At 42.6% G+C, this 27,855-nt stretch overlaps 1 protein-coding gene across 1 annotated transcript in view; it reads left to right on the top strand.

Moving 5' to 3' along the window:
• LOC140211013 (pecanex-like protein 2) overlaps positions 1-22,979 on the top strand; it is a 270,987-nt gene extending 248,008 nt beyond the window's left edge. Inside the window, 3 exon segments of the mRNA XM_072280359.1 lie at positions 3,937-4,370; positions 22,807-22,935; positions 22,938-22,979. Of these exon segments, the coding sequence (XP_072136460.1) occupies positions 3,937-4,370; positions 22,807-22,935; positions 22,938-22,979 (605 nt within the window).
• Positions 22,980-27,855: the final 4,876 nt, after the last annotated feature.

Raw genomic sequence — 27,855 nt, 5'->3', positions numbered from 1 at the left:
TTCGGGCACATTGCGGCGGTCTACAGAGGAAGACAAAGATGTGGGAGATGCGCTGCAGAACATGAATATGGGAAATGTGAAATGGGAGCTAGGCTGAGGGTACAGGATCTTTAGGTTCCTGTTAGGTTGAAAGGAGAGGTTAAAAGTTTGAGAGAGCTATGGTTTTCAAGGGATATAGGAAACTTGGTTCGGAAAAAGAGAGGGATCTACAATAAATATAGGCAGCTTGGAGTTAATGAGGTGCTCGAGGAATATAAAGAATGTAAAAAGAATCTTAAGAAAGAAATTAGAAAAGCTAAAAGAAGATACGAGGCTGCTTTGGCAAGTAAGGTGAAAATAAATCCAAAGGGTTTCTACAGTTATATTAATAGCAAAAGGATAGTGAGGGATAAAATTGGTCCCTTAGAGAATCAGAGTGGATGGCTATGTGCAGAGCCAAAAGAGGTGGGGGAGATTTTGAACAATTTCTTTTCTTCGGTATTCACTAAGGAGAAGGATATTGAATTGTGTAAGGTAAAGGAAACAAGAAGGGTAGTTATGGACGATTAAAGAAGAGGAAGTAGTGGAGCTTTTAAGGAATATAAAAGTGGATAAGTCTCCAGGTCCGGACATGATATTCCCTGGAACCTTGAGGGAAGTTAGTGTGGAAATAGCAGGGGCTCTGACAGAAATATTTCAAATGTCATTAGAAATGGGGATGGTGCCAGAGGATTGGCGTATTGCTCATGTGGTTCCATTGTTTAAAAAGGGTTCTAAGAGTAAACCCAGCAATTATCAGCCTGTGAGTTTGGCATCAGTGGTGGGTAAATTGATGGAAAGTATTTTTAGAGATGGTATATATAATTACCTGGATAGACAGGGTCTGATTAGGAACAGTCAACATGGATTTGTGCGTGGAAAGTCATGTTTGACAAATCTTACTGAATTTTTTGATGAAGTTACCAGGAAAGTTGACGAGGGTAAAGCGGTGGATGTTGTCTATATGGACTTCAGTAAGGCCTTTAACAAGGTTCCACACGGAAGGTTAGTTAGGAAGGTTCAATCGTAAGGCATTAATATCGAAGTAGTAAAATGGATTCAACAGTGGCTGGATGGGAGACGCCAGAGAGTAGTGGTGAATAACTGTGTGTCAGATTGGAGGACGGTGTGTAGCGGTGCGCCTCAGGGATCTGTACTGGGTCCAGTGTTGTTTGTCATATATATTAATGATCTGGATGATGGGGTGGTAAATTGGATTAGTAAGTATGCAGATGATACTAAGATAAGTGGTGTTGTGGATAATGAAGTAGGTTTTCAAAGCTTGCAGAGAGATTTAGGCCAGTTAGAAGAGTGGGCTGAAAGATGGCAGATGGAGTTTAATGCTGAAAAATGTGAGGTGCTACATTTTGGTAGGACTAATCAAAATAGGACATACATGGTAAATGGTAGGGCATTGAAGAATGCTGTAGAACAGAGGGATCTAGGAATAATGGTGCACAGTTCCCTGAAGGTGGAATCTCATGTGGATAGGGTGGTGAAGAAAGCTTTTGGTATGCTGGCCTTTATTAATCAGAGCATTGAGTATACGAGTTGGGATGTAACGTTGAAATTGTATAAGGCATCGGTAAGGCCAAATTTGGAGTATTGTGTACAGTTCTGGTCACCGAATTATAGGAAAGATGTCAATAAAATTGAGAGAGTACAGAGGAGATTTACTAAAATGTTGCCTGGGTTTCATCTCCTAAGTTACAGAGAAAGGTTGAACAAGTTAGGTCTTTATTCTTTGGAGCGTAGAAGGTTGAGGGGGGACTTGATAGAAGTGTTTAAAATTATGAGGGGGATTGATAGAGTTGACGCGGATAGCTTTTTTCCATTGAGAATGGGGGAGATTCAAACAAGAGGACATGAGTTGAGAGTTAAAGGGCAAAAGTTTAGGGGCAACATGAAGGGGAACTTCTTTACTCAGAGAGTGGTAGCTGTGTGGAACGAGCTTCCAGCACAAGTGGTTGAGGCAGGTTCGATGTTGTCGTTTAAAGTTAAATTGGATAGATACATGGACAGGAAAGGAATGGAGGGTTATGGGCTGAGTGCAGATCAGTGGGACTAGGTGAGGGTCAGAGTTCGGCACGGACTAGAAGGGCCAAGGTGGCTTGTTTCCGTGCTGTAATTGTTATATGGTTATATGGAAATGCTGCAATTGTGGCGAGGAACACAGCGCAGCTTATCAAGGGTGCATTTATAGCAAGAAGGTGGCTGAGATACAATATGTAAAAGTAACTCAAGGAATCAGTTATGCAGAGTCAGTGAAAGAATTTGCTGAAAAAAAGGCTGTCAAGCAAACAAATACAGGGAATAATAAACTGGTGAATTGTGAGAGCTGTAATATGAAAAATAAGGATACACTATTAATGAGTAGAAAGGATTTTGTGCTTTTTATGGTGGATGCAATTAATTGTTCAGCGCAAACAAGCATAAGAACTGAGAAAATTAAAATTATCATCAAGTCTGCAGAAAAGTATCTTGGTATTAAAGGGATTAGGTGGGAAGAAGTCAAAGAAACGCTGAATGGAGGATCCAGCAGTTCACAGGCAGGGGAGATGGAAGCTTAATGGCAGTATATTTATCGCAAATGATCAAAAATTTAAGAAAAATTTAATAACTTAAGGAAAATCCTCAGATTTTATGGTTGAAGCCCAGGGTAAATGTGCAGAACTCCAACAACAAATAGAAGTACCTGACAAGAACAACGGTGAGTTGGAAAGGGATTGGAAAATGGAGGAAATTATTACAAGGATACAAAAGGAAAAGGAATTTGTTGCAAAGTGAATTACCTACATTCAGATTATAAAATGAAAACATGGAAGCAAATGAAGAAGAACTCCGAGGTCTCAGTAAACAACTGCAGGCTACGATCTAAGAAAAGGAAAATCTGAAAAAACATAGACTTGGAAAAACAGCAATTTTAAAAGTATAACGTGCGATAATTACTATTCTTTAACAAGACGATTTTAGTCTTACAAGTGATGTAGATGAAATCAATGTAATTGAGGTAATGCAACTACATGAAAACATGTGACAAAATTAGGGAAGAATAGCAGTTTGTGGCATTATCTAATAAGCATATTAAGCATTCACAAGGAATTGCAACTACAGAGTGATGCTAATAGAGAATTACAGGCTGAACTAGATTGTCTAAAGTAGAGAACTCCAGGACATGTTTGGTTGGAACACCACAAGTCTAGCAGGTGGTGGTAATGCACTGAAAACTGGTTGCCAACTGCCATAAAACAAAAAAGGAGAAGAAGAAGCATCTCTGAATGCACAACACATCGAATCTTGAAGTGGATGGGCTACACCAGGATCCACTCTTGTACCTAATAAAGTGGTCATTGAGTGTGATTGCAGATTTTTTTTTACTTAAGTAAGTTGTCTATTTCTAAATGTAGCCCTTGTATAACATGTACAGGAATAGGAGGATGAAAGATGACTTGATAGAGGTGTACAAGATAATAAGAGGCATTGATCGAGTGGACAACTAGAGACTTTTTCCCAGGGCAGAAATGGCTAGTATGAGGGGGCATACTTTTAAAGTGATTGGAGGAAAGTATAGAGGGGATGTCAGAAGTAATTTTTTTTATACAGAGAGTGGTGGGTACATGGACCTTGCCCCCAGAGATGGTATTAGAGGCGGATGTATCTAGGAATATGTAAGAGACTTAAGTAAGTATATGGATGAAAGGAAAATGAAGGACTATGTGTGAGGGAAGGGTCAGATTGATTTTTTTTGGAGGAGGTTAAAGGGTAGGCACAACATCATGGGCGGAATGGCCTGCTCCATGCTGTCTTTTCCTAGGTTCTATGAATAGCCAATAGATTCTGCTTGGCTAGGTGGCTTAACTGATCCAATGAGTGTAGATTGACTGAGTTACTCTGCTGTCTGTTTCTCTTTCATTACAGGTCAACGAGAACAAAAGAATTCTTCAGTCCAGGTCCCTTCATCACAACAAGAGGGCCAACAGCTACCCACCACCAGTCAGTCAGGCTCTGTACTTGAAACTTCCCGGGTGTCATCATCTGTCCAAGGTGTGGTTCAAAGATTATCCAACAGCCAGCTGTCCTTCAATAACTCAGTAGCTTCCATGTTATCTCAAGTACCTCGACTCTCCACCGCAAGCAGTCAGGGCCACTCAGGGACGCAGAACTTGTGCAGTGTCAATTCTTCCACCAGCTCCACCTTCAGCCTATTGTTCGGGAAGAGAAGTTTGTCCAGCGGACTCATGATTTCTGGGCTCTCTGCTGCAGAAGGTGGAAACACGATAGACACTCGGTCGTCCAGCAGTGTGAACATCGCACTCGGACCGTCAGTCAGCCAGACAAGCCAGATGGCAAGGGTAACGTTGCAATTTCTTAATGGTAGAAAAATGGAGGATTATGTGTGAAGGAAGGGTTAAATTGTTATTTATGTAGGTTAAAAAGTCAGCACAACATTGTGAGCTGAAGGACCTGTAATGTACTGTAATGTACTATAAGATAAAGATTAGCTTTATTTGTCACATGTACATCGAAACATACAGTGAAATGCATTATTCGTGTCTATGACCAACACAGTCCAAGGATATGCTAGGAGCAGCCCACGAGTGTTGCCATGCTTCTGGCACAACATAGCATACCTGCAAATTATTAACCCTAACCATTGGTCTTTGGAATGTAGGAGGAAACCAGAGCAACTGGAGGAAACCCACAGAATCACAGGGAAAATGTACATACTCTTTCCAGACAGCAGTGGAAATTGAACCCCAATCTTCCAATCACTGGTGCTGTAAAGCGTCACACTAACTGCCATGCTACCATGCCCTCCCCTCCCACCCCCCCATACTCTTGCATCTATCTCCTGTACCTAATAAAGTGGCCACTGGGTGTACATTGGTGATTTTCTGCTGCTGTAGCTTTCTGACGTGTTGTGCATTCAGAAGTGCTCCTTTGCACACCACTGTCGTAACATGCAGAAATTTGAGTTACAATCACCTTTCTGTCAGCTTGAGCTAGTCTGGTCATTCTCCTCTGACTTTCTCATTAACAAGGCATTTTTGCCCACAGTACTGGTGCTCACTGCATGTTTTTTTTCTCACACCGTTCACTGTGTAAACTCTAGAAATTGTTGAGCATTAAAATCCCAGGAGATCAACAGTTTCTGAGATGCTCAAACCACCCCAGCTGGCACTAACAATCATTCCAGGGTTAAAGTCACTTAAATCACATTTCTTCCCCATTCTGATGTTTGGTCTGGACAACAACTGAACCTCTTGACCATGTCTGTGTGCTTTTATGCACTGTTACTACTACATGATTGGCTGATTAGATATTTGCATGAACAAGCAGGTGTACTGATTTACCTGATAAAGTGGCCACTGAGTCCATCCTCTGTGTGGACTTTCCAGTCCCTCCGTCAGTGACAAAACAGTGAAATGAAAGAAACAAAAGAGATTGACCTCTGGAACTTATTGGAGACTAGAGGAAATAAAGGTTTCAAAATTCCATTGATGGGGAAATAAGGAAAAGATTTTATGAATCTTCGATTCTGTCTGTAAACAACAATCCAAAGAAATGCAATCGTTGTAAACTGGGAAATGCAGCAAATACTTTCAGCAAATAAATGATATAATATGTAACAAAAACACTAAGTTAATAAACAGAACTCCGTAAAAGGAAATGCTTAGAAAAGCCCTTGGTACCTGACAATGAGGAAAAAGAAGGTAAAATGGTCTGCATTAGACTGGTGATATGATCATTGCTAAATGACTATTTAGCGACCAGTGAACTACTGGGCACATTTCTGATGATCTAGCGTAAACTCTCAGCCCAGATGGTGCATGCAGGTTTACTTTCAACGCTTAAGAGAAATTTAGATAGGTAGATGGTTGGGAAGGGTATGGAAGGCTATTGGTCCAGGTGCAGGTTGATGGGACCAAGCAGATTGAAACCTATCGAATATTGAAAGGCCTAGATAGAGTGGATGTGGAGAGGGTATTTCCTAGAGTGGAAGAATCTATGACCAGAAGCCACAATCTCAGAATAGAGGGACGTCCATTTAGAACAGAGATGAGAAGGAATTTCTTTAGCTAGAGGGTAGTGAATCTGTGGAAGTCATTGCCACAGATGGCTGTGGAGGCCAAGTCATTCAGTATATCTAAAGCGGAGGTTGATAGGTTCTTGATTAGAAAGGGCATCAAAGGTTACGGGGAGAAGGCAAGAGAATGGGTTTGAGAGGAATAATAAATCAGCCACAATGCAATGGTGAAGCAGACTTGATAGCCTAATTCTGGTCCTGTATCTTATGGTCTTATTTATAGTTCAGCAAGGAATGGATGGGCCAAAGGGTCAGTTTCTGTGCTGTTGTGTTCTATGTCTCTAATGCTTTTCACCTAGGATTCAAACTATGTTATCACTATTAACAAAGTCATACTAGGGGAGTTGGGGGAGGCTTTTGGGGAATGCTTTGATGGAAGTGAAACATAAGTTTTATCCTGCATTCCACCAGATGTGCATTGAACTAAACACAGACCAGACCAGTTTGTGAATATCAGCCAAGCCTGAGGGGCTTTCCTGCTGTGTACATGCTTCATTACTCTGAACACCTGGCCACTTCAGCGCGGTTAGATGTTGTTTATGGTTGCTTGCCCACATTTATCTCTATGTTTGATAACTGTAGGGCAGGAGAAATTCAGATCCATTGATGATTAGGGCAAGGATATGCAGAACATAAATGGAACACGAGGCCTGAGTGAGGGCCTAGCCTCTCAAACCTGCCTGCTGTTCAGTGGCCTAACGCACCTTCCTTTGTCCTTATTCCTTTAGATCTGTCAGATTTAAAATTAGTGTCTGTGGAAAAGTTCTCAATTTTTGCCACTTTTATGTCCTTCCTAAACTCATACTTTCCTCCATTGCTCCTCCATATCCTGTTTGTGATCAAGAACCCAGAACTAAAGTAGAAAATGCTGGGGGGGGAAACTTTTAGCTGTTACATATTGCCTGAAGCAAGGGCCACAATGGAATAGTAAGACTAAATGTTTTTACCGTGTTGTGTTGGTAATGGTACATATTGGGCAGTGCAGCAGCGAGGAACCAGGCCTGCCAAGAAGAAAACATACGCACTCAAATACCTGCACCCAAAAACGATTGCCTCCGTATGTAAGAGGCCCAGCCAGTTCACTGCATGGTCTACTGGCTGCATGTGTATTTGCCATGTTCTCGCAATTGATCTGATACACCTCTCCATCCAGTTGCATTCCCATTTTGTTTTGGAGGGTTGAGGTGGGTCGGGTTGTACCAATAACATTTTAATGATGTTTAAACATAGAGACCTCATTCAACCATTCCTCTTTCCTGTGTTTCACTGTTTAGAGAGCCCTTCTCCATCTTTCTTTTAGGTCTAAAAGAAATGACCTCACACTTGTCCACATTGGAATTAATTTGTTAGTTTTGCTCACTAATTTAATGTATAAGGTTTTATAAAGCATTGGTCAGACTGCACTTGGAGTATTGTGAGCAGTTTTGGACCCCTTATCTTAGAAAAGATGTGCTGGTATTAGAGGGGATCCAGGGAAGGTTCACGAGAATGATTCCAAGAATGAAAGGGTTAACATATGAGGAGCATTCAATGGCTCTGGGCCTGTACTCACTGGAGTTTAGAAGAATGAGGTGGGATCCCTTGAAATCTATCGAATATTGAAAGGTCTGGGTAGAGTGGATCGAATAGTAGTTGACCCTAGGACCAGAGGGCATAGCCTCAGATAGAGGGATGCCCGTTTAGAACAGAGATGAAAACTAATTTGTTCAGCCAGAATGTAGTGAATTTGTGGAATTCATTGCCGCATGCGGCTATGAAGGCCAAGAGATTATGTATATTTAAAGTGGATGTTGTTAAGTTCTTGATTAGTCAGGGCTTCAAAAGTTATGGCAAAGGCAGGAGAAAGTAGTTGAAAGGGGTAATACGTAGATTAGCCATGATGGAATGGTGGAGCAGACTCAATGGGCCAAATGGCTTAATTCTGCTCTTGCATCTTGTCTTATTAATAGGGACTCGTAATGACTCATACAGCATGAAAACAGACCCTTCAGCCTAACAAATCCATGCCAACCATCAACCACCCATTTATACTATTCTGACGTAAATCCCATATTCTCCCCATATTTCATTAAGCCTCTCTTCCCCCAACCAGCCCAGTTTTACCACCCATTTACAAACCAGGGGCAATTTAAGTGGCCAGTCAGCTTACCAACTCGTACGCTTTTGGGATGTGGAAGGAAGCTGGAGCACCTGGAGAAATCCCACACCATTACAAGGAGAGCATACAGGCTCCACACAGCACCCAAGGTCACAAGGGGGGTTGTGGTCATGATGGAGCTGGATGTGTCTCCAATCTCCTGCACCTTCTTGAGATCCTGTGCACTGGAATCTCCAGGCCACATGGTAATGCAACCAGTCAGAATGCTCTGCACTGTACATCAGTAAAAATTTGCAAATCTTTAGTGGCATGCTCAAACTTCTCAAAGTATAGCTGCTGGTGTGGCTTCTTTGTGATTACATCAATGTGTTGGGCCCAATATAGTACCCATGAAATAGGACTACCAGGAACTTGAAGCTGTTCACCCTTTTCATTGCTGACATATCAATGAGGCCTGGAGTGTGTTTTCCCAATTGATGTGTGCATTCAGTTTCTTGCTGCCCTTGGGTTCAAGATTGTTGTTCCAACACCTCTCAACCAGCTGATCTGTCTCACTCCTGTCACTATATAAGATACTGTTTTTCTTTCCAATTTTTAAATTAAAGTTACCCCAAGCAATTGGAACAGTACACTAGAGCAGCACACAGAAAATCTTGGAGAAACTCAGCAGATCAGGCAACATCTATGGAGAGAAATATGCAATCGATGTTTTCAACCAAGTCCCTTCATCAGGATACCCGCCATCGATGCCACCTGACAAGCCCTCTTCTTATTGCTACTGTCAAGAAGGAGGTACTGAAACCTGAAGGCACACACTCAGTGATTCAGGAACAGCTTCTTACCCTGTGCCATCCGATTCCTAAATGGACATTGAACCCTTGAACACTAACTCACTACTTTTTAAATTTATTTCAATTTTCATACTACTTAATTTAACTTAACTATTTAATATACATATACAGTGCCTATAAAAAGTACTTGCTCCCCTTGAAAGTTTTCACGTTTTGTTGTTTTACAACATTTGAATCACAGTGGATTTAATTTGGCATTTTTTTGAGACGATCAAAAGAAAAAGACCTTTTTTGTGTCAAAGTGAAAACAGACCTCTACAAAGTGATCTAAATTAACTACAAATATAAAATACAAAATAATTGATTCACCCCCTTCAAATCAGTATTTAATAGATGCACCTTTGGCAGTAATTACAGCCTTGAGTCTGTGTAGATGGGTCTCCATCAGCTTTGCATATCTGGACACTACAATTTTTCCTCTTTCTTCTTTACAAAACTGCTAAAGCTCTGTCAGATTGCATGGGGATCGTGAGGGAACAGCCCTTTTCAAGTCCAGCCACAAATTCTCATTTGGATTGAGGTCTGGACCATGACTTGGCCACTCCAGGACATTAACTTCATTGTTTTTAAGCCATTCCTATGTAACTTTGGCTTTATGCTAGAGATAATTGCCTTGCTGGAAAACAAATCTTCTCCCAAGCTGCAGTTCTCTTGCAGACTGTATCAGGTTGTCCTTCAGGATTTTGCTGTATTCATTTTACCCTCTACCTTCATAAGCCTTCCAGGGCCTGCTACAGTGAAGCATCCCCACAGCATAATGTAGCCAGCACCAGGCTTCATAGTAGGGATGCTGTGTTTTTGTTGATGTTCAGTGTTTGGCTTATGCCAAGCACACAGTTTAGTCTGATGACCAGAAAGCTCAATTCTGGTTTCATCAGACCATAGGACCTTCTTCCAGCTGACTTCAAAATCTCCCACATGCCTTCTGGGAAACTCTAGCTGAGAATTCATGTGAGTTTTTTTCAACAGTGACTTTATCTTTGCCACTCTCCCATCTCTCCCACTGAAGCTTGTAACTCCTCCAGAGTTGTCATAAGTCTTTTGATGGCCTCCCTCACTCGTCACCTTCTTGCACAGTGACTCAATTTTTGAGGATGGCCTGCTCTAGGCAGAATTACAGCTGTCCAATATTCTTTCCATTTCGTGATGATTGACTTAACTGTACTCCAGGAGATATTCAGGGACTTGAAAATTTTCTTGTATCCTTCTCCTGACTTGTGCTTTTCAATAACCTTTTCACAGAGTTGCTTGGAGTGTTCTTTTGTCTTCATCGTGTAGTTTTTGCCAGGATATTGACTCATCAGCAGTTGGACCTTCCAGATACAGGTGTATTTTTGCTACAATCAATTGAAACACCTTGACTACACACAGGCCTCCAAAACAGATCTCCATTTGACTAATATGACTTCTAAAAACCAATTGGCTGCACCAGTGATGATTTGGTGTGTCATATTAAAGGTGGGGGGATGAATAGTTGTGCAATCAATTATTTTGTGTTTGATATTTGTAATTAATTTAGATCACTTTGTAGAGATCTGTTTTCACTTTTACACAAAGGAGTCTCTTTCTGTTGATCAGTGTCAAAAAAGCCAAATTAAATCCACTGTCATTCAATGTTGTATCAGATTTTTGAATGGACAATGAACCTATGAACACTATCTCACTATATCTTTGTTCTTTTTTGCACTATTTAATTTATATCTAAATAAATATATATAAATTAATGTTTGCGTCAATAACCAACAGGATCTGGATATGTGCTGGAGATGTGTCACCATGTTTCCGGCACTAACAGAGCATGTCCACAACTTACCATTTGTCTTTGGAATGCGGGAGGGAATTGGAGAACCGGGAAGAAACTGGCACAGTCATGAGGAAAACATACATGCTCCTTACAGACTGCAGTGGGCATTGAACCCCTATCGCAGATCACTGATGCAGTAAAGCATTGTGCTACCATGCCACCCCAGTTGCAACCCTAATTGTAGTTGTAGTCTTCATCTGCTATTCTGGTTTTCTAAATGGTGATATTAGTTGTTAAACATGTAGGATTTGCAGTTGAGGGACAACTTAATGCTCTTTAACATGCTAGATGCTCCTGCCATGTACTTAGGAGGTATCCTGTGACAAGCATTAGCTGAAATGCTCTGAACAAATTAAAGGCAATTCTGGGACTGAACCTTGCATTTTATGTTATGTATCAGCAGGTGGTCATGAAGCCTGTGTCACAGTTTGTCTATTTCATGAATTTCCCTTATCTGAACTTAATGCTGTAATCCTCTTCAGCACATTGTGATAATTAAACATGAGAGCGATGGTAAAAATTAGCATAAAATAAAAATCAGCTCAATGCTGCTGAGTAAACAAATGGGAAGTGAGGTGGTCAGGGTGACAAAGACATCTAAGAAGGAATGGAATTGTGGGAGGAAGGAGGAGACAGGAAGTCAATTTGGGATATTTGTTAGTGTGGGAGGGGGAAACATATTCAGGCCATTGGGAAAACAGTCAGAGATTTGTGGAAAGTGGGAGTGGTAGAGAAGAGAAAAGGGGCAGCAAGTGAGTAAGACACTGTCTTGGTGATATGTCTGCAACATCAGTCATCCCATTGATCACTGAGGTTGGTTCGGCTAATCTGACTGGCTAGATGGTGTCTCCTTCCCTCACATTTCCAGCTGTATCCCTCCCAAACCTCAGCGCTCAGTTGCACAGGATGGCTCCCTAGAAGAGGACTGCTCTGCTGGTCAGGATATGTGACATAGTACTCTCTTGCTAGACTAAACCTCCAAGGCCATTCATGGATCATGTAGGGAAGTCAAGCTCCAAGACATCACACACATCCAAGTAAGGCACTGCACGTGGCAGCCTGCCATTTTTTAAAAAAAATGCAACACATTTGAACAAAAATGAACAGAGATTAGGAGGATTTTCTTTCACCAGAGGCTGGTAAACTTGTGGAATTCATTGCCACAGGTGGCTGTGGAGGCCAAATCATTGGTTATACTTAAAACAGAAGTTGATAGGTTCTTGATTAATAAGGGCATCAAAGGTTTTGGGAAGAAGGAAGGAGAATGGGGTTGAGAGGGATAATGAATCAACTGTGATGGAATAGCAGAGAAAACCTGATGGGTTGAGTGGCCTAATTCTGCTCCTGTGTCTTCTGGTGAGGGAATCCATGAGAAACCTGGGTTGGAGGGCAGGTGTTGCAGAGGGAGGAGGAGAATGAGGCAGAAAGGGAAAGCAGGAGAGATGGAGAGAAGAGAAAGAGGGAAGGAAACTGAAAGGGATGTGCTGTTGCACAAATGGGGTTCAGGAGGAAGAGGGACGCACACAGGATGCTGGAGGAGCTTAGCAAGTCAGGTAGCATCTGTGCAGGGGAATAAGAAGGATATAGGCCCAAAACATCGACTGTTTATTCTCCTCCGTGGATGCTGCATGACCTACAGAGCTTCTCCAGAATTTTGTGAGTATTGCTCAAGCTTTCCAGCATCTGCAGAATCTCTTGTGTCCAGGAGGAAGGGGCACGTCTTCTAGGTTAGATGTAGGAATGGAGATGAGATGGGATTTCATTGTCGAGTGGGCAAGGATGCAGTAGATAGCATGGAGCAGATGGTGTTGTGGTTGGGGGGAAAGAAGAAGGAGAGGAGGCAGGAATTAGGGTGGCTTGGTAGTGTAGCGGTTAGCATTAGGATCTTTCAGCACTAGCATCCCAGGTTCAATTCTCACTGATGTCTGTAAGGAGTTTGTACGTTTTCCTCATGACCATGTGGATTTCCTCTGGGTGCTCCAGCTTCCTCCCACATTCCAAAGATACTCAGTTTAGTAGGGTTATTGGTCATATGGATGTAATTCGGTGGCAAGGGATCGATGGGCCAGAAGGACCTGGTACTGTGTTGTATCTCTAAACAAACTATGCAAAATATAAAAGCAAGAGGAAATGGAAAGTGAGAAGAAGAAAGTGGAGTCTCAGTGGATGAGGAGGAAGGGATGGAGATAGGGAGTCTGGGAGAGGGTGGAGAAAACACAATTACGAGCCTATTGAGAGGTAGGTGGATATGACACAATTATATGTTGAGGGCTGTGTGAGAGAGAGGGAGAAGCAGGGACTCACGTGGGATTTTGGTCAGTGCAAGTTGGGGAGATGTGGCATCAGTAATGAGTTGGGAAAGACTTCTAGTGTGGACTAATGATGACTTTAGTTTGTTCTTACCCATTGGAGATGGGCAGAGGGTTTCTGGGTGAAAGTGTTCTTGAACACCCAGCTAACACCATGTGGCTTGAGGTGCCCCTGCAGTAACCAGGTAGCAGAAGAGACACAATGCTCTTGTCATCTCCATTGAGTGCACTGCCTTGCTGCCTGGGATATATTTATAATTCTAATTATAAATTCCAATTATATATATTTAAATCAGATATTTATAATTTTCCACAGATATCGGGTTTGGTGAGTACTGCAGGTGCTAATCAGGGGAAATGACAGTGGGTGAGGATGTGTATCCACAGCAGCAAATAGATCCCAAGCACTGATATTAAGTATTCTGAGCAACACACACAAAATGCTGGAAGAACTCAGCAGATCAGGGAGCACCTATGGAAGGGAATAAACAGTCGATGTTTTGGACCGGGAACCTTCATCAGCACTGGAAAGGAAAGGGGCAGAAGCCAGAATAAGGTGGGGGGAGGGGAAGGAGTAAAATCTGCAAGGTGACAGGTGAGACCAGGTGAGGGGAAGGTAGGTGGGGCATTGGCGATGAAGTGAGATGCTCAGAGGTGATAGGTGGAAGAGGTAAAGTGCTCAGTCATATCCATAAAACCAGCAAGAGCAGGCAATTTGGCCCATCTAATCCGCTCCGCCATATAATCATGACTGATTTAATATTCCTCTCAACACAATTCTCGTGTCTTCTCCCCAGGGAATCAAATTTATTTATCTTTTCATTGCTTTTTTAATTTTATAGTAAAAGTTACTTATTCTATGTTATGTTAATATAAAGCTCTGATTTTACAGAAACCAAAAGACAATCCCGGTTACCAGGTTTTTTTAAAATCAGTGATAGTCCAAAGTTAAAAATGATAATTCTTAAAGGAATAGTAACTAATCTTCCTGTGGCACTTTGGTCTCTCTGAAAGAGTATAATGGAACAATTTTTAAATTAACATGTTAGTGCTGTAAAGTTTAAAATTGCAGGAAGCATATGTAAGGGTTTCTTCTTTCATGTTACTTGCTAAGGCTAATAATGAAGTGGCTTCTCTGTAATGTTAACTGATGAGATAATGTTCTCTGTTGCAGCATGTTTGGGTTATAATTATTGATAACGGGACTTGTATTCCTTTACTAACCAATTGGGATGGATGTTATTCTTTCTGTCCGTGTGAAAGCTGTTAGTTTGCGTGGGCTTGGGGGAGAAGGCGTGAAGAGGGTGAAGAGAGAAGATGTGACTTGAGGAGATTTTTGCCAGACCCGCTGGCCCTGGGCTCGGGGCGGGAGCCCAGGGGTCGACAACGAGCAAAGGAGGATCAGTGAAAGGGATTCCCTGAGCTCCAACGTTTGTACACTGGACATGTTTATGAGATAATTGGCACCTTTTGTTTGTTTTCCTTTTCTTTTGTTTCTCTACTAACCCCATACTTAAATATAAAATCTTAATCGTTTAACCGCACATTGTGGACTGAATGTTATTTCGGGGTACTGATGTTACATAAGGGACACAACGCGCAGCATCCACCCAAACAAGAGTGCTAAAGTTTGGCTGGGTAGGGGGCGCCACCTCCGAGATCATGCTGCTAGGCAAAGCGAGTCTTACAATGTGGGCAACACACATAAAAAATGCTGGTGAATACAGCAGGCCAGGCAGCATCTATAGGAAGAGATACAGTCGACGTTTCGGGCCAAAACCCTTCGTCAGGACTAACTGAAAGAAGAGATAGTAAGAGATGCAGGTGGATGCTTCCCTGGTGTCATGGATTCTTGATTACCTGACTGACAGACCACAGTACGTGTGCTTGCAACACTGTGTGTCCGACAGAGTGATCAGCAGCACTGGGGCTCCACAGGGGACTATCTTGTCTCCCTTTCTTTTCACCATTTACACCTTGGACTTCAACTACTGCACAGAGTCTTGTCATCTTCAGAAGTTTTCAGATGACTCTGCCATAGTTGGATACATCAGCAAGGGAGATGAGGCTGAGTACAGGGCTATGGTAGGAAACTTTGTCACATGGTGTGAGCAGAATTATCTGCAGCTTAATGTGAAAAAGACTAAGGAGCTGGTGGTAGACCTGAGGAGAGCTAAGGTACCGGTGACCCCTGTTTCCATCCAGGGGGTCAGTGTGGACATGGTGGAGGATTACAAATACCTGGGGATACGAATTGACAATAAACTGGACTTGACAAAGAACACTGAGGCTGTCTACAAGAAGGGTCAGAGCCATCTCTATTTCCTGAGGAGACTGAGGTCCTTTAACATCTGCCGGACGATGCTGAGGATGTTCTATGAGTCTGTGGTGGCCAGTGCTATCATGTTTGCTGTTGTGTGCTGGGGCAGCAGGCTGAGGGTAGCAGACACCAACAGAATCAACAAACTCATTCGTAAGGCCAGTGATGTTGTGGGGATGGAACTGGACTCTCTCACGGTGGTGTCTGAAAAGAGGATGCTGTCTAAGTTGCATGCCATCTTGGTCAATGTCTCCCATCCACTACATAATGTACTGGGTGGGCACAGGAGTACATTCAGCCAGAGACTCATTCCACCGAGATGCAACACAGAGCGTCATAGGAAGTCATTCCTGCCTGTGGCCATCAAACTTTACAACTCCTCCCTTGGAGGGTCAGACACCCTAGGCTGGTCCTGGACTTATTTCATAATTTACTGGCATAATTTACATATTACTATTTAACTATTTATGGTTTTACTACTATTTATTATTTATGGTGCAACTGTAATGAAAACCAATTTCCCCCGGGATCAATAAAGTATGACTATGACTATGATTTGGGAGGGAGAGGGGGAGAAAGTTGATTGGCAAATCAACTTTCCAGCTCTTGGCTCCATCCATCGCCCTCCTGTCTTCTCCTATCATTTCAGATCTCCTACTCCCCCTCCCACTTTCAAATCTCTTACTATCTCTTCTTTCAGTTAGTCCTGACAAAGGGTCTCGGCCCAAAACTTCGACTGTACCTCTTCCTAGAGATGCTGCCTTGCCTGCTGCGTTCACCAGCAATGTTTATGTGTGTTGTTTGAAATTTCAGCATCTGCAGATTTCCTCATGTTTGCGTCTTACAATGTGGGGTTGCTCGTCCGTGATATAGATTTTTGTAGGGTGCTGCGTGTTCGCCCTGTTTAAATCAGCACTGGTGTGTCTCTGTGGGATTGGGGTTAGTAACGGGCTAAGTGGGGTGGATGTTCGTACCTTGGATGAATTGTTCATTTGATTTTTGAGTGTGGTTAAAACTGATGGCAAGTTTGAAATCGTAGCGCAAAAAGTTGATAAAATGGCGGGCTCAGACCTTGCTTTAACGCGGGCTAGCGCTGACATCATGGAGGTGGGATTGCCAGTGTCTATTGGTGCCCCGGGTGAGGCGGGGCCAGGGGCTGTCCCTACTGCCAGGAGGGAGGGGGAAGAGTGATCTGAGTTGGAATGCCTAATCAGTTCTCGTCCCCCAGTGGAGAGTGAGAATTCTGGGGCAGTGTCTGCCTTCATTTCTCTGGCGAATAGATGTTTCCACTATGGCAGGCTCGAATTTTCCTTTGGAATAATGCCCACCCCTGAAGGGGTGGAGGCGTACGAGATGTGGGCGGAACAGATCTCTCAGTTGTTAGATGAGTGGCAGTGCTCGGTTGAGGGAAAGCGGCAGGGATTGGTTGAAAGTTTGATTAGGTGGGCTGGTGACAGTGTTAGAACTGTCAGGGTCAATTACCCCGTAGTGACAGCTGCCAGTTATCTGAAAGCGGGGGAAAATGCGTTTGGTTCGACTGGAAGTAAAATGCAGCACCTTGGCGGTTTCCATACCTGTGTCAGGAGATTGGGGGAAAGTTTCCTGGGTATCTTCTCTGGCTGGCGGGGGGCAGATAAATTGCTTGCGGTACCACGGGGATCAGTTAAGGAGATCAGCCCCTCCCTCAGTTGTTCAGCTGATCAGAGAGGTGTCGGGAAACTTAATGGAGGCCCAGTGGGGGAACAGCTTGGGGTCTCTGGGGGAACACGTTCCCAGCAATATACCAAGGAACTCCAAGAAGAAAAAGACCCTATTTCTGAGGGCTTAGTGGGACCACGCTTCAGTATGTTGTTACAGATGGAGGGAAACTATGCTAAGGCCATCCTCGACACTGGGGCGCAGGTCAAGTTGTTGAACAGTTTGTTTTACAACCGGTATTTGAAGCATTTACCCTTGACACCATTCCAGGCACTGGAAATTCGGAATATCAGTGCTGGGGATTATCCAGAAGACGATTATTGGTCAGTGAAATTGGAGTTCTCGGAGGCCAAGGTGGGGGTGCCTGAGGTTCGTGAATGGTTCGTGCTGATGTGTCCGGACACTGTTGAGATGGGCAGTATTTCAATTCTGGAGGGGACCAACATCCCACTGGTGAGGAGGCGCATGGGGGCCTGCCAGGAGGAGGCGGGTGAGAGCTGTTTGGGGGCATTGTCTGTGCACTCAATGTTTTGAGCTGCTTGTGAGGACGTGTGTAGCAGCATTGGGCCAGTACTGAATTTAAACAACTGCCAATGGTGGTACAGCCCGGGGGAAGTATCTGAGGGTGAGAACCTCTTAGTGGATGCTCCGACGTACCACGGGGGGGGGGGGGGGGGGGGTTGACCGCTGAAGACACCTCGGTGAGAGAGAGGTTGCGGCAACTGGCCCCTGTAGATGTGGAGGACGCAGGCAGTGTGTGTGTGGATTATAGGACCCTGAACAGGCTGTACCTGACCAGTATGTGGTCCCGAGGGTCAAAGACGCACTGGTCTGTCTGAGTGGTGCAAAGTGGTTTAGTGTACGGGATCTGAGGAGTGGATGTTGCCAGATCCCGATGAGTGAGGCCGACAAAGAGAAGATGGCCGCTATAAGTCCCCTGGGATTCTTCCAGCCCGAAAAGATGCCCCAGGGCATATCCAGAGCCCTTGCAACTTTCCAGCGGGGCATGAGGAAGATGGTGGGGTATGTGGAATTGTTTGGAGTTTTGGTGTATTTGGATGATCTCCTAGTATTTGGATCTGCCTCGGAAGACTTTGAAGCGAGGTTGTTGCAGGAGAGGCTGAGAACTAAAGAGTTAAAGCTTTATGTGGACACGTACCAGGTCTGGCGAAGGTCGCAGCTCATGAGTGACTGTCTCTACGGGATCAAGTTTGAAGTGAAGACGGAGAAACAGATTTCCCAGCAGAGACTGGAGAAAGTGATCCAGAACCAGCTGGAAGACTTGCAAGTTGGGGAAAACAAAGGAAGCTGTCTGACTAAAGCCAACAGAAAGCCAAGAGCCCAGAGAGGGGAGTTTGACTATACTTCTGAAGAGGTGAAGTAGTTGCAGACAGATCTCGGAAGAGGGAAGCGGACACTTGTAGGGAACCTGAAGATGACCATCGACAGATTAAATGAAGTGGAAAGATGAAAGTTGACCTGGAAGAAGTCATTAGGAAAAAAAACTGGAGATAAGTTCAGTGAACACTTAAACTGGAAGCTGAACACTCTTTAACTGCTGCTTTTCAGGTCGGGGTGGAAGAAGCTGGTGGAGTAACTGCGTCCCAGATTGAGATGACCAAGAAGTGTGAGTCAGAACTGCTGAGACTGCGTCAAGAGTTAGAGGAGTCCAAGAAGAAGCTGTCGTCTCGATTACAGGAGGCTGAAGAGGCTGCAGAAGCAGTCCAGGCCAAGTGCTCCGGCGTGGAGAGAACCAACCAACAGCTACAAATCGAGGAAAAGGGGAAGAATACGAATTCGATGGATGATGAGATGGAGGTGTGGTACATGCTGTCTTTTGCTAACTTCCCCTTGTTGGATGAAGAGACTCCTGGCCCTTCTCCCACTGAGTCAGGTGAGGTAGGGAGGGCTAGCTGTGGACAGCCTGGGTTACTGCAGGACCCTGAAGGAGAGAGAGGGGTGCCTGGACACAGGACAGGAGGCTCCAAGTTGCAGTGGGGGCAGGAGTGAGAGATTGAGAGATGATTTGGCAAGCAGATCTGAGGTATCCCCAGTAGCGTCCGATCCTGAAGGGTTTAGGTGCAGAGGTACGGAGGTCTTGGAGGATTAAGAAACTCCCAGATAGGTTGGCATATGTAGCGCCTGGGGAACAGGGCATAAGGTCCACTGTTTGGGGAGCAATGTCACTATTTGTACCTGGATTGGGTTTTTGTGTCTGCAGGAAGGGTTGGCGAGTTATGTAGAAGCCATGAGGACATGGCTAAGTTTGGTGGGGGGAGAGTGTAAGGGCTTCTTCTTTCATGTTACTTGCTAAGGCTAATAATGAAATGGCTTCTCTGTAATGTTAACTGATGAAGTAATGTTCTCTGTAGCAGCATGTTTGGGTTATAATTAGTGATAACGGGACTTGTATTCCTTTGCTAACCAATTGGGATGGATGTTATTCTTTCTGTCTGTGTGAAAGCTGTTAGTTTGTGCGGGCTTGGGAGAGAAGGCGCGAAGAGGATGAAGGGAGAAGACTTAGCTTGAGGAGACAGTTGCCAGACCCGCTGGGCCTGGGCTCGGGACGGGAGCCCAGGGGTCGATGACAAGCGAAGGAGGATCAGCGAAAGGGAATCCATGAGCTCCAACGTTTGTGCACTGGACATGTTTATGAGATAATTGGCGCCTTTTATTTGTTTTCCTTTTCTTTTGTTTCTTTACTAACCCCATACTTAAATATCTGTTTAGGAGGGAGATGACCTCAGGGGACTACAATATATATTAATGACTTAGACGAGGGAATTAAATGCAGCATCTCCAAGTTTGCGGATGACACGAATTAACCCTAACGTAATGTGAGGTTATCCACTTTGGTGGCAAGAACAGGAAAACAGATTATCATCAGAATGGTGGCCGATTAGGAAAAGGGGAGGTGCAACGAGACCTGGGTGTCATTATACACCAGTCATTGAAAGTGGGCATGCAGGGACAGCAGGTGGTGAAAAAGGCAAATGGTATGCTGGTATTCATAGCAACAGGATTCGAGTACAGGAGCAGGGAGGTACTACTGTAGTTGTACAAGGCCTTGGTGAGACCACATCTGGAGTATTGTGTGCAGTTTTGGTCCCCTAATCTGAGGAAAGACATTCTTGCCATAGAGGGAGTACAAAGAAGGTTCGCCAGATTGATTCCTGGGATGGCAGGACTTTCATATGATGAAAAACTGGATCGACTGGGCTTATACTCTCTGGAATTTAGAAGATTGAGGGGGGATCTTAATGAAATGTATAAAAATCTATAAAGGGATTGGACAGGCTAGATGTAGGAAGATTATTCCCGATGTTGGGGAAGTCCAGAACGAGGGGTCACAGTTTGAGGATAAAGGGAAGCCTTTTAGGACCGAGATGAGGAAAAACTTCTTCACACAGAGAGTGGTGAATCTGTGGAATTCTCTGCCACAGGAAACAGTTGAGGCCAGTTCATTGGCTATACTTAAGAGGGAGTTAGATATGGCCCTTGTGGCTAAAGGGATCAGGGGGTATGGAGAAAAGGCAGGCACAGGGTCCTGAGTTGGATGATCAGCCATGATCATACTGAATGGCGGTGCAGGCTCGAAGGGCTGAATGGCCTACTCCTGCACCTATTTTCTATGTTTCTATATAAAATCTTAATCATTTAACCGCACATTGTGGACTGAATGTTATTTTGGGTTACGGATGTTACGCAGGGGACACTACACGCAGCATCCACCCAAACAAGAGTGCTAAAGTTTGTCTGGGTAGGGGGCACGCCACCCCCGAGATCATACCACTAGGCAAAGCGAGTCTTACACGTACAACACAGAAAGCTGCTATTTAGCTTATAGTATCTGTACCTGCTAATAAAGGATCAAGCAGCCTAACATAACTTTAGCAACTGATCTTTAGCCTCTCAAATCGGAACTCATCAGAATCAAAGAGCACTACAACACAGAAACAGGCCCTTCAGCCCATCTAGTCTGTGCCAAACTCTTATTGACCCAGTCCAGACATTGCCTCCCATCATGTAGTTATCTAAACTTCCCTTAAATGCTGAAATTGAATTCACATCTACCGCTTCTGCTGGCAGCTCGTCCCACACTTGCACTATCCTCAGGTTTCCTTAAATATTTCATCTTTCACCTTTAACCTATGACCTCCATATGAAATGGTGTGTTCTGCCTCTACTATCCTTTCAGTGTGGTTTATAAGTTCCAGACTGCTACTACCACTTTCCGGGTGAAATAATTGGTCCTCACCTTCCCTTGAGTCATGCCAGTTACTTTAAATCTATGACCCTTGGTTTTGACCATTCTGCTAAAGAAACAGGCCTCATTTAGTCTGTGAAATTACTTCATAATTTTACACTCAGTGGCCACTTTATTAGGTACTGTACACTTGTATGCCTACTTGATAATGCAAATATCTAATCAGCCAGTCAGGTGGCAGTAACTCAATGCATAAAAAACATGGTCAAGAGGTTCAAATCAAAAATCAGAATGGGAAGAAATGTAATCAAAGTGTCTTTGACTGTGGAATGACTGTTGGTGCCAGTCAGTGTGGCCTGAGTATCTCAGAAACTACTGATCTCCTGGGATTTTCAGCACAAGTCTCTAGTGCTTACAGAGAATGATGCGAAAATCAAAAAAAAAATCCAGTGAGTGGCAGTTCTGTGGGCAAAAATACCTTGTTAATGAGAGAGGTCTGAGGAGAACAGCCAGACTGGTTCAAGCTGACAGGAGGATGACAGAAACTCAAATAACCACGCATTACGACAGTGGTGTGCAGCAGAGCATCTTTGAATACACAACACGTCAAACCTTGAAGTGGATGGGCTACAGCAGCAGAAGACCACAAACATACCCTCAGTCTGAGAAGGGAGGTTTGAGGTGTTCAGGGATGGTGGGACGAGAGGAAGATGCAGTCTCTGTGGGCCCAAGTTCTCCTTGGATAAGATTACAGGGAAATTTATTAATGGTTCAAAGGTAATTATGATAAAGTAAGTAAGAAGGAACCACTTGTGACGGGATAGTTCATAGCCATTGGACACAGAATTAAGGCACAAATTGTATAGCAGTTACAGCATCACTTTACAATGCTAGCAATCACCAGTTGGGCTTCACTTCTCACCGCTGCCTGTAAGAAGTTTGTACATTCTTCCCATAATGTTGTGGGTTTCCTCTAGGTGCTCTGGTTTCCTCCCACATTCCAAAGACGTATGGATTAAGATTAGTGAGTTGTGTACATGCTGTGTTGGTGCCAGAAGCATGGAGACACTTGTGTCTACCAAGTATGATGTTTTGATTTGATGCAAACGATGTACTGTATTTCATGGTACTGTATGTTTCAATGTACATGTGACAAATAAAGCTAATCTCATTTTAAGACTCTTGGCAAAAGAACAAGGTAGGTTTTCTCTTCATACTGGGTGAGCAGGAGAGAGGAAGCAAATTAACTGGTAACTTAAAAGGGAAATATTTATAGAGCTGAGGAAAACAGGAGGTACCAATTAGATAATCCTTTCAAAGAGATACTATAATACATAGCTGTATATTTATTGGACTAGTTCTATGATTCTATACCATGTGGAAAGTGATTAACTCTCTTGCTCTTTCTTAAAGGGAAGCTCTGATGCCTGGTCTTCTCTGGATGTTATAAGCTCCAGCCAGCCAAAGGACATGGCACACACAGACGATGCATTACTCACTCAAAGTGCTGACCCAAAGGTGAAAGATGAACAGAGTACAAAGATCTCTCAGCCAGTCCTGGACCAGAATCACCAGTGATCACTTAAGTGTTAATAGGAGATGCTTGGTTCTTTGTATAGTGGTGAAATCAGTGTAGAGTAAGATATTAAGAGCGAGGGAATTAGGGGAGATAACTCTCCTACATCCAGGAAGGAAAACTGCATTAAACTACAAAATGGAAAATTGCATCAAACTACACAAAGGAAAACTGTATCAAAGAGAACAATTTAATGGAATTAGTCAGTGTCGAATGCTATAAGTTGTTTTGTGTGATGAAGTTAATATAGTTTCATTTTGAATGTATATTTATTCCTCCATCTGTGTTGCTCTTACATCTTTCTGTATTTTGATTACATGTTTCCCCATAGCAAACATGTTAAAGAGCTGCACTGTATCCATCTTACAGAAGATATGATGTGAAGGGTGGCAATTTTTGTACTTGTACACAAAAATATAAATAACAGAAAACATCATATAACCAATTGTCACTCAGTTCTGGAGAAATTTTTGGAATTAATATTTGTGAAGTCAGTGATCAGATATGAAAAAATTCAATTTTGTCATAATTACAGTGTAAAAAATTACTTGTGAACAAAAACATTGAATTTCCTAAATTTACCAATTCACCAAATGCATCTAGATAGCTTGCCAAATATGGCCATGTAATTTATATATGCTGGATTAATGAGAGCACAGTAGGCGCTCTGGCGATGTAATGACCACTTTTAGAACTGATTCAATTAGTACATTTGTTCCAGGGAAAACATCCTGCCTGCCAGTGATACCAGTGCACAGATTTTCAAATAAATTTCACCTTATATTTTTTTGTAGCTATTACAACTAATGGTGCTCAAGGGAGATTGGCTATGTGGATCAAAGTACAGCTTGAGAACAGAAAGTATAAAGGAACAACGATTTTTCTTTTTGCATTTGTGTGTGGTGTTGTGGTCCAAGGATTACATTTTCAACTTGCATAATGATTTCAACATGTTCTTGGGAGGATGGCATGGAAATTTACTGTTGATCCTTTAGCAGCATGTGGAAACTATAAGAAGGAATGCTGGAGGACAAGGATAGGATAGCAGATAGCTGACAGATGTAATTGAATTCATAGAAGTGGGAAACTTATCCTAAATGTAAGACCTGTAGATGTCCAGAACTGGGCTGCAGCACAATGTTACCCGAGCTCTAATTTTAAAAAGCCAAAATGAAATAAAGACAATTAAGATTGGAATGTTTTAATGTATTGAATGCTGAAATAAGAAATAAAATTACCTTTAGTTATTAAACTGTCATAAACACACACTGGAACTTTTGGACAGATTTCAAAAGCAAGCAAGTTAGGATATAGCTTTTATCATTTAGACTGTCCCTGGGACTCTGCGTCCATTTCTGGGCACCAGATCTTAGAAAGGACGTCAAGGCTTTAGAGATGGTGAAATGACAAGAAACTAGGTGGCAGCGTTCTAAATCATGAAAATTTTGATCAATATAAAGGAAAAACTTTGAGTGACTGGATTGCTAGCCGAGAACACGGACGTTTACACAGTAAAAAGTAAAGGTCTGGAATAGCTTGTGTGAAAGGGTGCTGGAAGCACATTCAACAAAAAAAGGACAGGATATGATTGAAAAGTAAAAAGAATGCACTGCAGATACAAAGTGCAACTTAATTATGGAGATATGGGGAGATAACGTAGTAAAATGGACTGCTTCAGTTATAGCTAACTGTAATGGAAGTATAAAAGACTAAGCGCTCTTAATGCTGTATTTTCTGGCTGTGGGAAGGATATAAATATACTGTATCTGCTGAGTATACTACTTCTCAGAGATCAGTGGAGGGTGTGGCAAATGATTTTGCATTGACTGCTTGACTCCTTACTGAAACCAATTTCCATCTCCACAGTTATGCTCCCCCTTCCAGTGTGGTCATTTCTCATCGTTTATTCATTAACAGCATTATTTGCCCACTACTATGCCTATAAAAACAACTTTCTTTATATGGTGCTTTTAAAGTAGAAGCAGGTCCCAAGAGACTGAACAGAAGCATGATAGTAGAGCAATTCAACTTTCCTCAGGATTTTGGCTGATAAAAATTGATACCAATCTTATTCATTTGGCAAAATTATATTGTAGAACTGTAAAAAACTATGTCAGCTTATATTGTGTATCATGTGATGCACTGTGAAACAGACAAGTCACTTTCTGCTGGTGAATTAATACATTATTTCAAAGCACTGCATATAGCAACATAAATCAAAGTTGCTGGTGAACGCAGCAGGCCAGGCAGCATCTCTAGGAAGAGGTACAGTCGACGTTTCAGGCTGAGACCCTTTGTCAGGACTGACGAAGGGTCTCAGCCTGAAACGTCGACTGTACCTCTTCCTAGAGATGCTGCCTGGCCTGCTGTGTTCACCAGCAACTTTGATGTGTTTTGCTTGAATTTCCAGCATCTGCAGAATTCCTGTTGTTAGCAACATAAATGTTTGGAGTAAATATAAATGCTTGTATGTAATGCTTGGAGAGCAGAGAAAATTTACAAGGATGTTGCTGGGACTTCAGCACCTGAGTTTTTGGAAAAGGTTTTTTTTCCCTTTAAAAAAAGTTTTAAATCTTTTTTATTATTATTAAAGATCAACAAAAAATACATTAAGGTAATCAAGTCAGTATGTCAATAGGTACAATGAAGAATTAAATTAGCAAATAACTGATTAACAAAGCTAAGCAATATATCAATAATAAGAAGAAAAAATAAAGTGTTAAGAATATTTTTTGAAAGAAAAAAGAAAGAAAAGAAAAAGAACCCCTACTAACTAAAAAAAAACCCCGAAAAAAAACCCCATTGGGAGCACAACCCCGGAGCTCTACGTCATATAAGCTTCCATAAAAGAAAAATATCAATCCGCCAACTCAAATCCATTTAAACAAAAATTGGAAGGAAACTATATTAATTAACTCAAATCAAATGATTGATGTCTTTTGAGAAACTAGTAGCTAAATACTGTCTCTTCTATTCACATTTCCTGCAATATCTTCAGGTCAGACACTTCTTACAAGAATATTTAAGTAATTTTCCATATATACAGGGTTCTGACCTGTTAGATATTATTTTAAAAATGAACCCTTTAATGGAAGGTTTTATTGGGAAAATTTATAATTTATTGTTACAACAGCACAATTACCCTTTGCTTAAGATTAAGCAAGATTGGGAGAGAGAGCTTAACATGACCTTGATAACAGAGGATTGGTTGCGGATTTTGAAGTTGGTTAACTCTTCTTTGATCTGTGTCAGTCACTCTTTAATTCAATTTAAAATTATACGTCATTACTATTTGACAAAAGAGAGACTGTCTAAAATGTTTCCTAATGTTGATAGTGTGATAGATGTAAAACTGAGACAGCTATATTGACACACATGTTTTGGTCGTGTTCTGTATTGAAACATTTTTGGAAGTCTATTTTCTCTACAATTTCTAAAGTTTTAAAAATTAATTTACAACCTAATAAATTGACAGTTTCGTTTGGTATAATCCCTCAATATATTCATGGTATTTCTCTATCAGACCAATATGCAATTGCATTCGCAGACACGAGGAAATCTGCAGATGCTGGAAATTCAAGCAACACACACATAAGAGTTGCTGGTGAATGCAGCAGGCCAGGCAGCATCTATAGGAAGAGGTACAGTTGACATTTCGGGCCGGGACCCTTTGTCAGGACTAACTGAAAGAAGAGATAGTAAGAGATTTGAAAGTGGGAGGGGGAGATCCGAAATGATAGGAGAAGACAGGAGGGGAAGGGATGGATCTAAGAGCTGGAAAGTTGATTGGTAAAAGGGATACCAGGCTCTCCTATCATTTTGTAGATCCACCCCTCCCCTCCTCTCTTCTCCTATCATTTCGGTGGCCACACATTTTAATTCCACCTTCCATTCCCATTCTGATATGTCTATCCACAGCCTCCTCTACTGTCAAGATGAAGCCACGCTCAGGTTGGAGGAACAACACTTTATATTCTGTCTGGGTAGCCTCCAACCTGATGGCATGAACATCGACTTCTCTAACTTCCGCTAATGCCCCTTCTCCCCTTCACACCCCATCGCTTATTTATTTATTTAATATATCATATATTTTTTATTTCCCCCTCCTTTTTTTTCTCTTTTTCTCCTCTGTCCCTCTCACTATAACTCCTTGCCTGCTCTCCACCCTCCGGGTGCCCCTCCCCCCTTCTCTTTCTCCCCAGGCTTCTCGTCCCATGATCCTCTCCCTTCTCCAGCTCTTAGATCCACCCCTCCCCTCCTGTCTTCTCCTATCATTTCAGATTTCCCCCTCCCTCTCCCACTTTCAAATCTCTTACTATCTCTTCTTTCAGTTAGTCCTGACGAAGGGTCCCGGCCCAAAACGTTGACTCTACCTGTTCCTATAGATGCTGCCTGGCCTGCTGCATTCACCAGCATTTTTTGTGTGTGTTGCTTGTAATTGCATTCGTTACGTTATTGGCCGGAAGGGCTATTTTGTTGAAATGGAAAGATGCTTCTGCTCCCACTTTGATACAATGGTTCTCTCAGGTGATGCTATGTCTTAGTTTGGAGAAAATCAGAAGTCGAACTTTTGATCTTCGAATTGATTTCGAGTAAAGATGGGGTTCATTTGCCCGCTACTATCATTTGATTTGAGTTAATTAATAGGAAAAGGTTGAATAGGTTAGTACTTTACTCCCTAGAACGTATAAGGTAGAGGGGAGATTTGATAGAGATATACAAAATTATGAGGGGTAAGTTAAATATATGCAGGCTTCTTTCCCCTGAGATTGGGTGAGACTACAACTAGAGGCCATGGGTAAGGGGTAAAAGGTGAAATCTTTAAGGGGAACATCAGGGAGAACTTCTTCATTCAGAGGGTCATAAGAATGTGGAATAAGCTGCCA

Source organism: Mobula birostris, chromosome 2 (assembly GCF_030028105.1).
Source record: "Mobula birostris isolate sMobBir1 chromosome 2, sMobBir1.hap1, whole genome shotgun sequence".
NCBI classification, from domain to species: domain Eukaryota; kingdom Metazoa; phylum Chordata; class Chondrichthyes; order Myliobatiformes; family Myliobatidae; genus Mobula; species Mobula birostris.
Note: the sequence above shows the minus strand (reverse complement) of the source record. Positions and strands in the feature narration are given on the sequence as shown.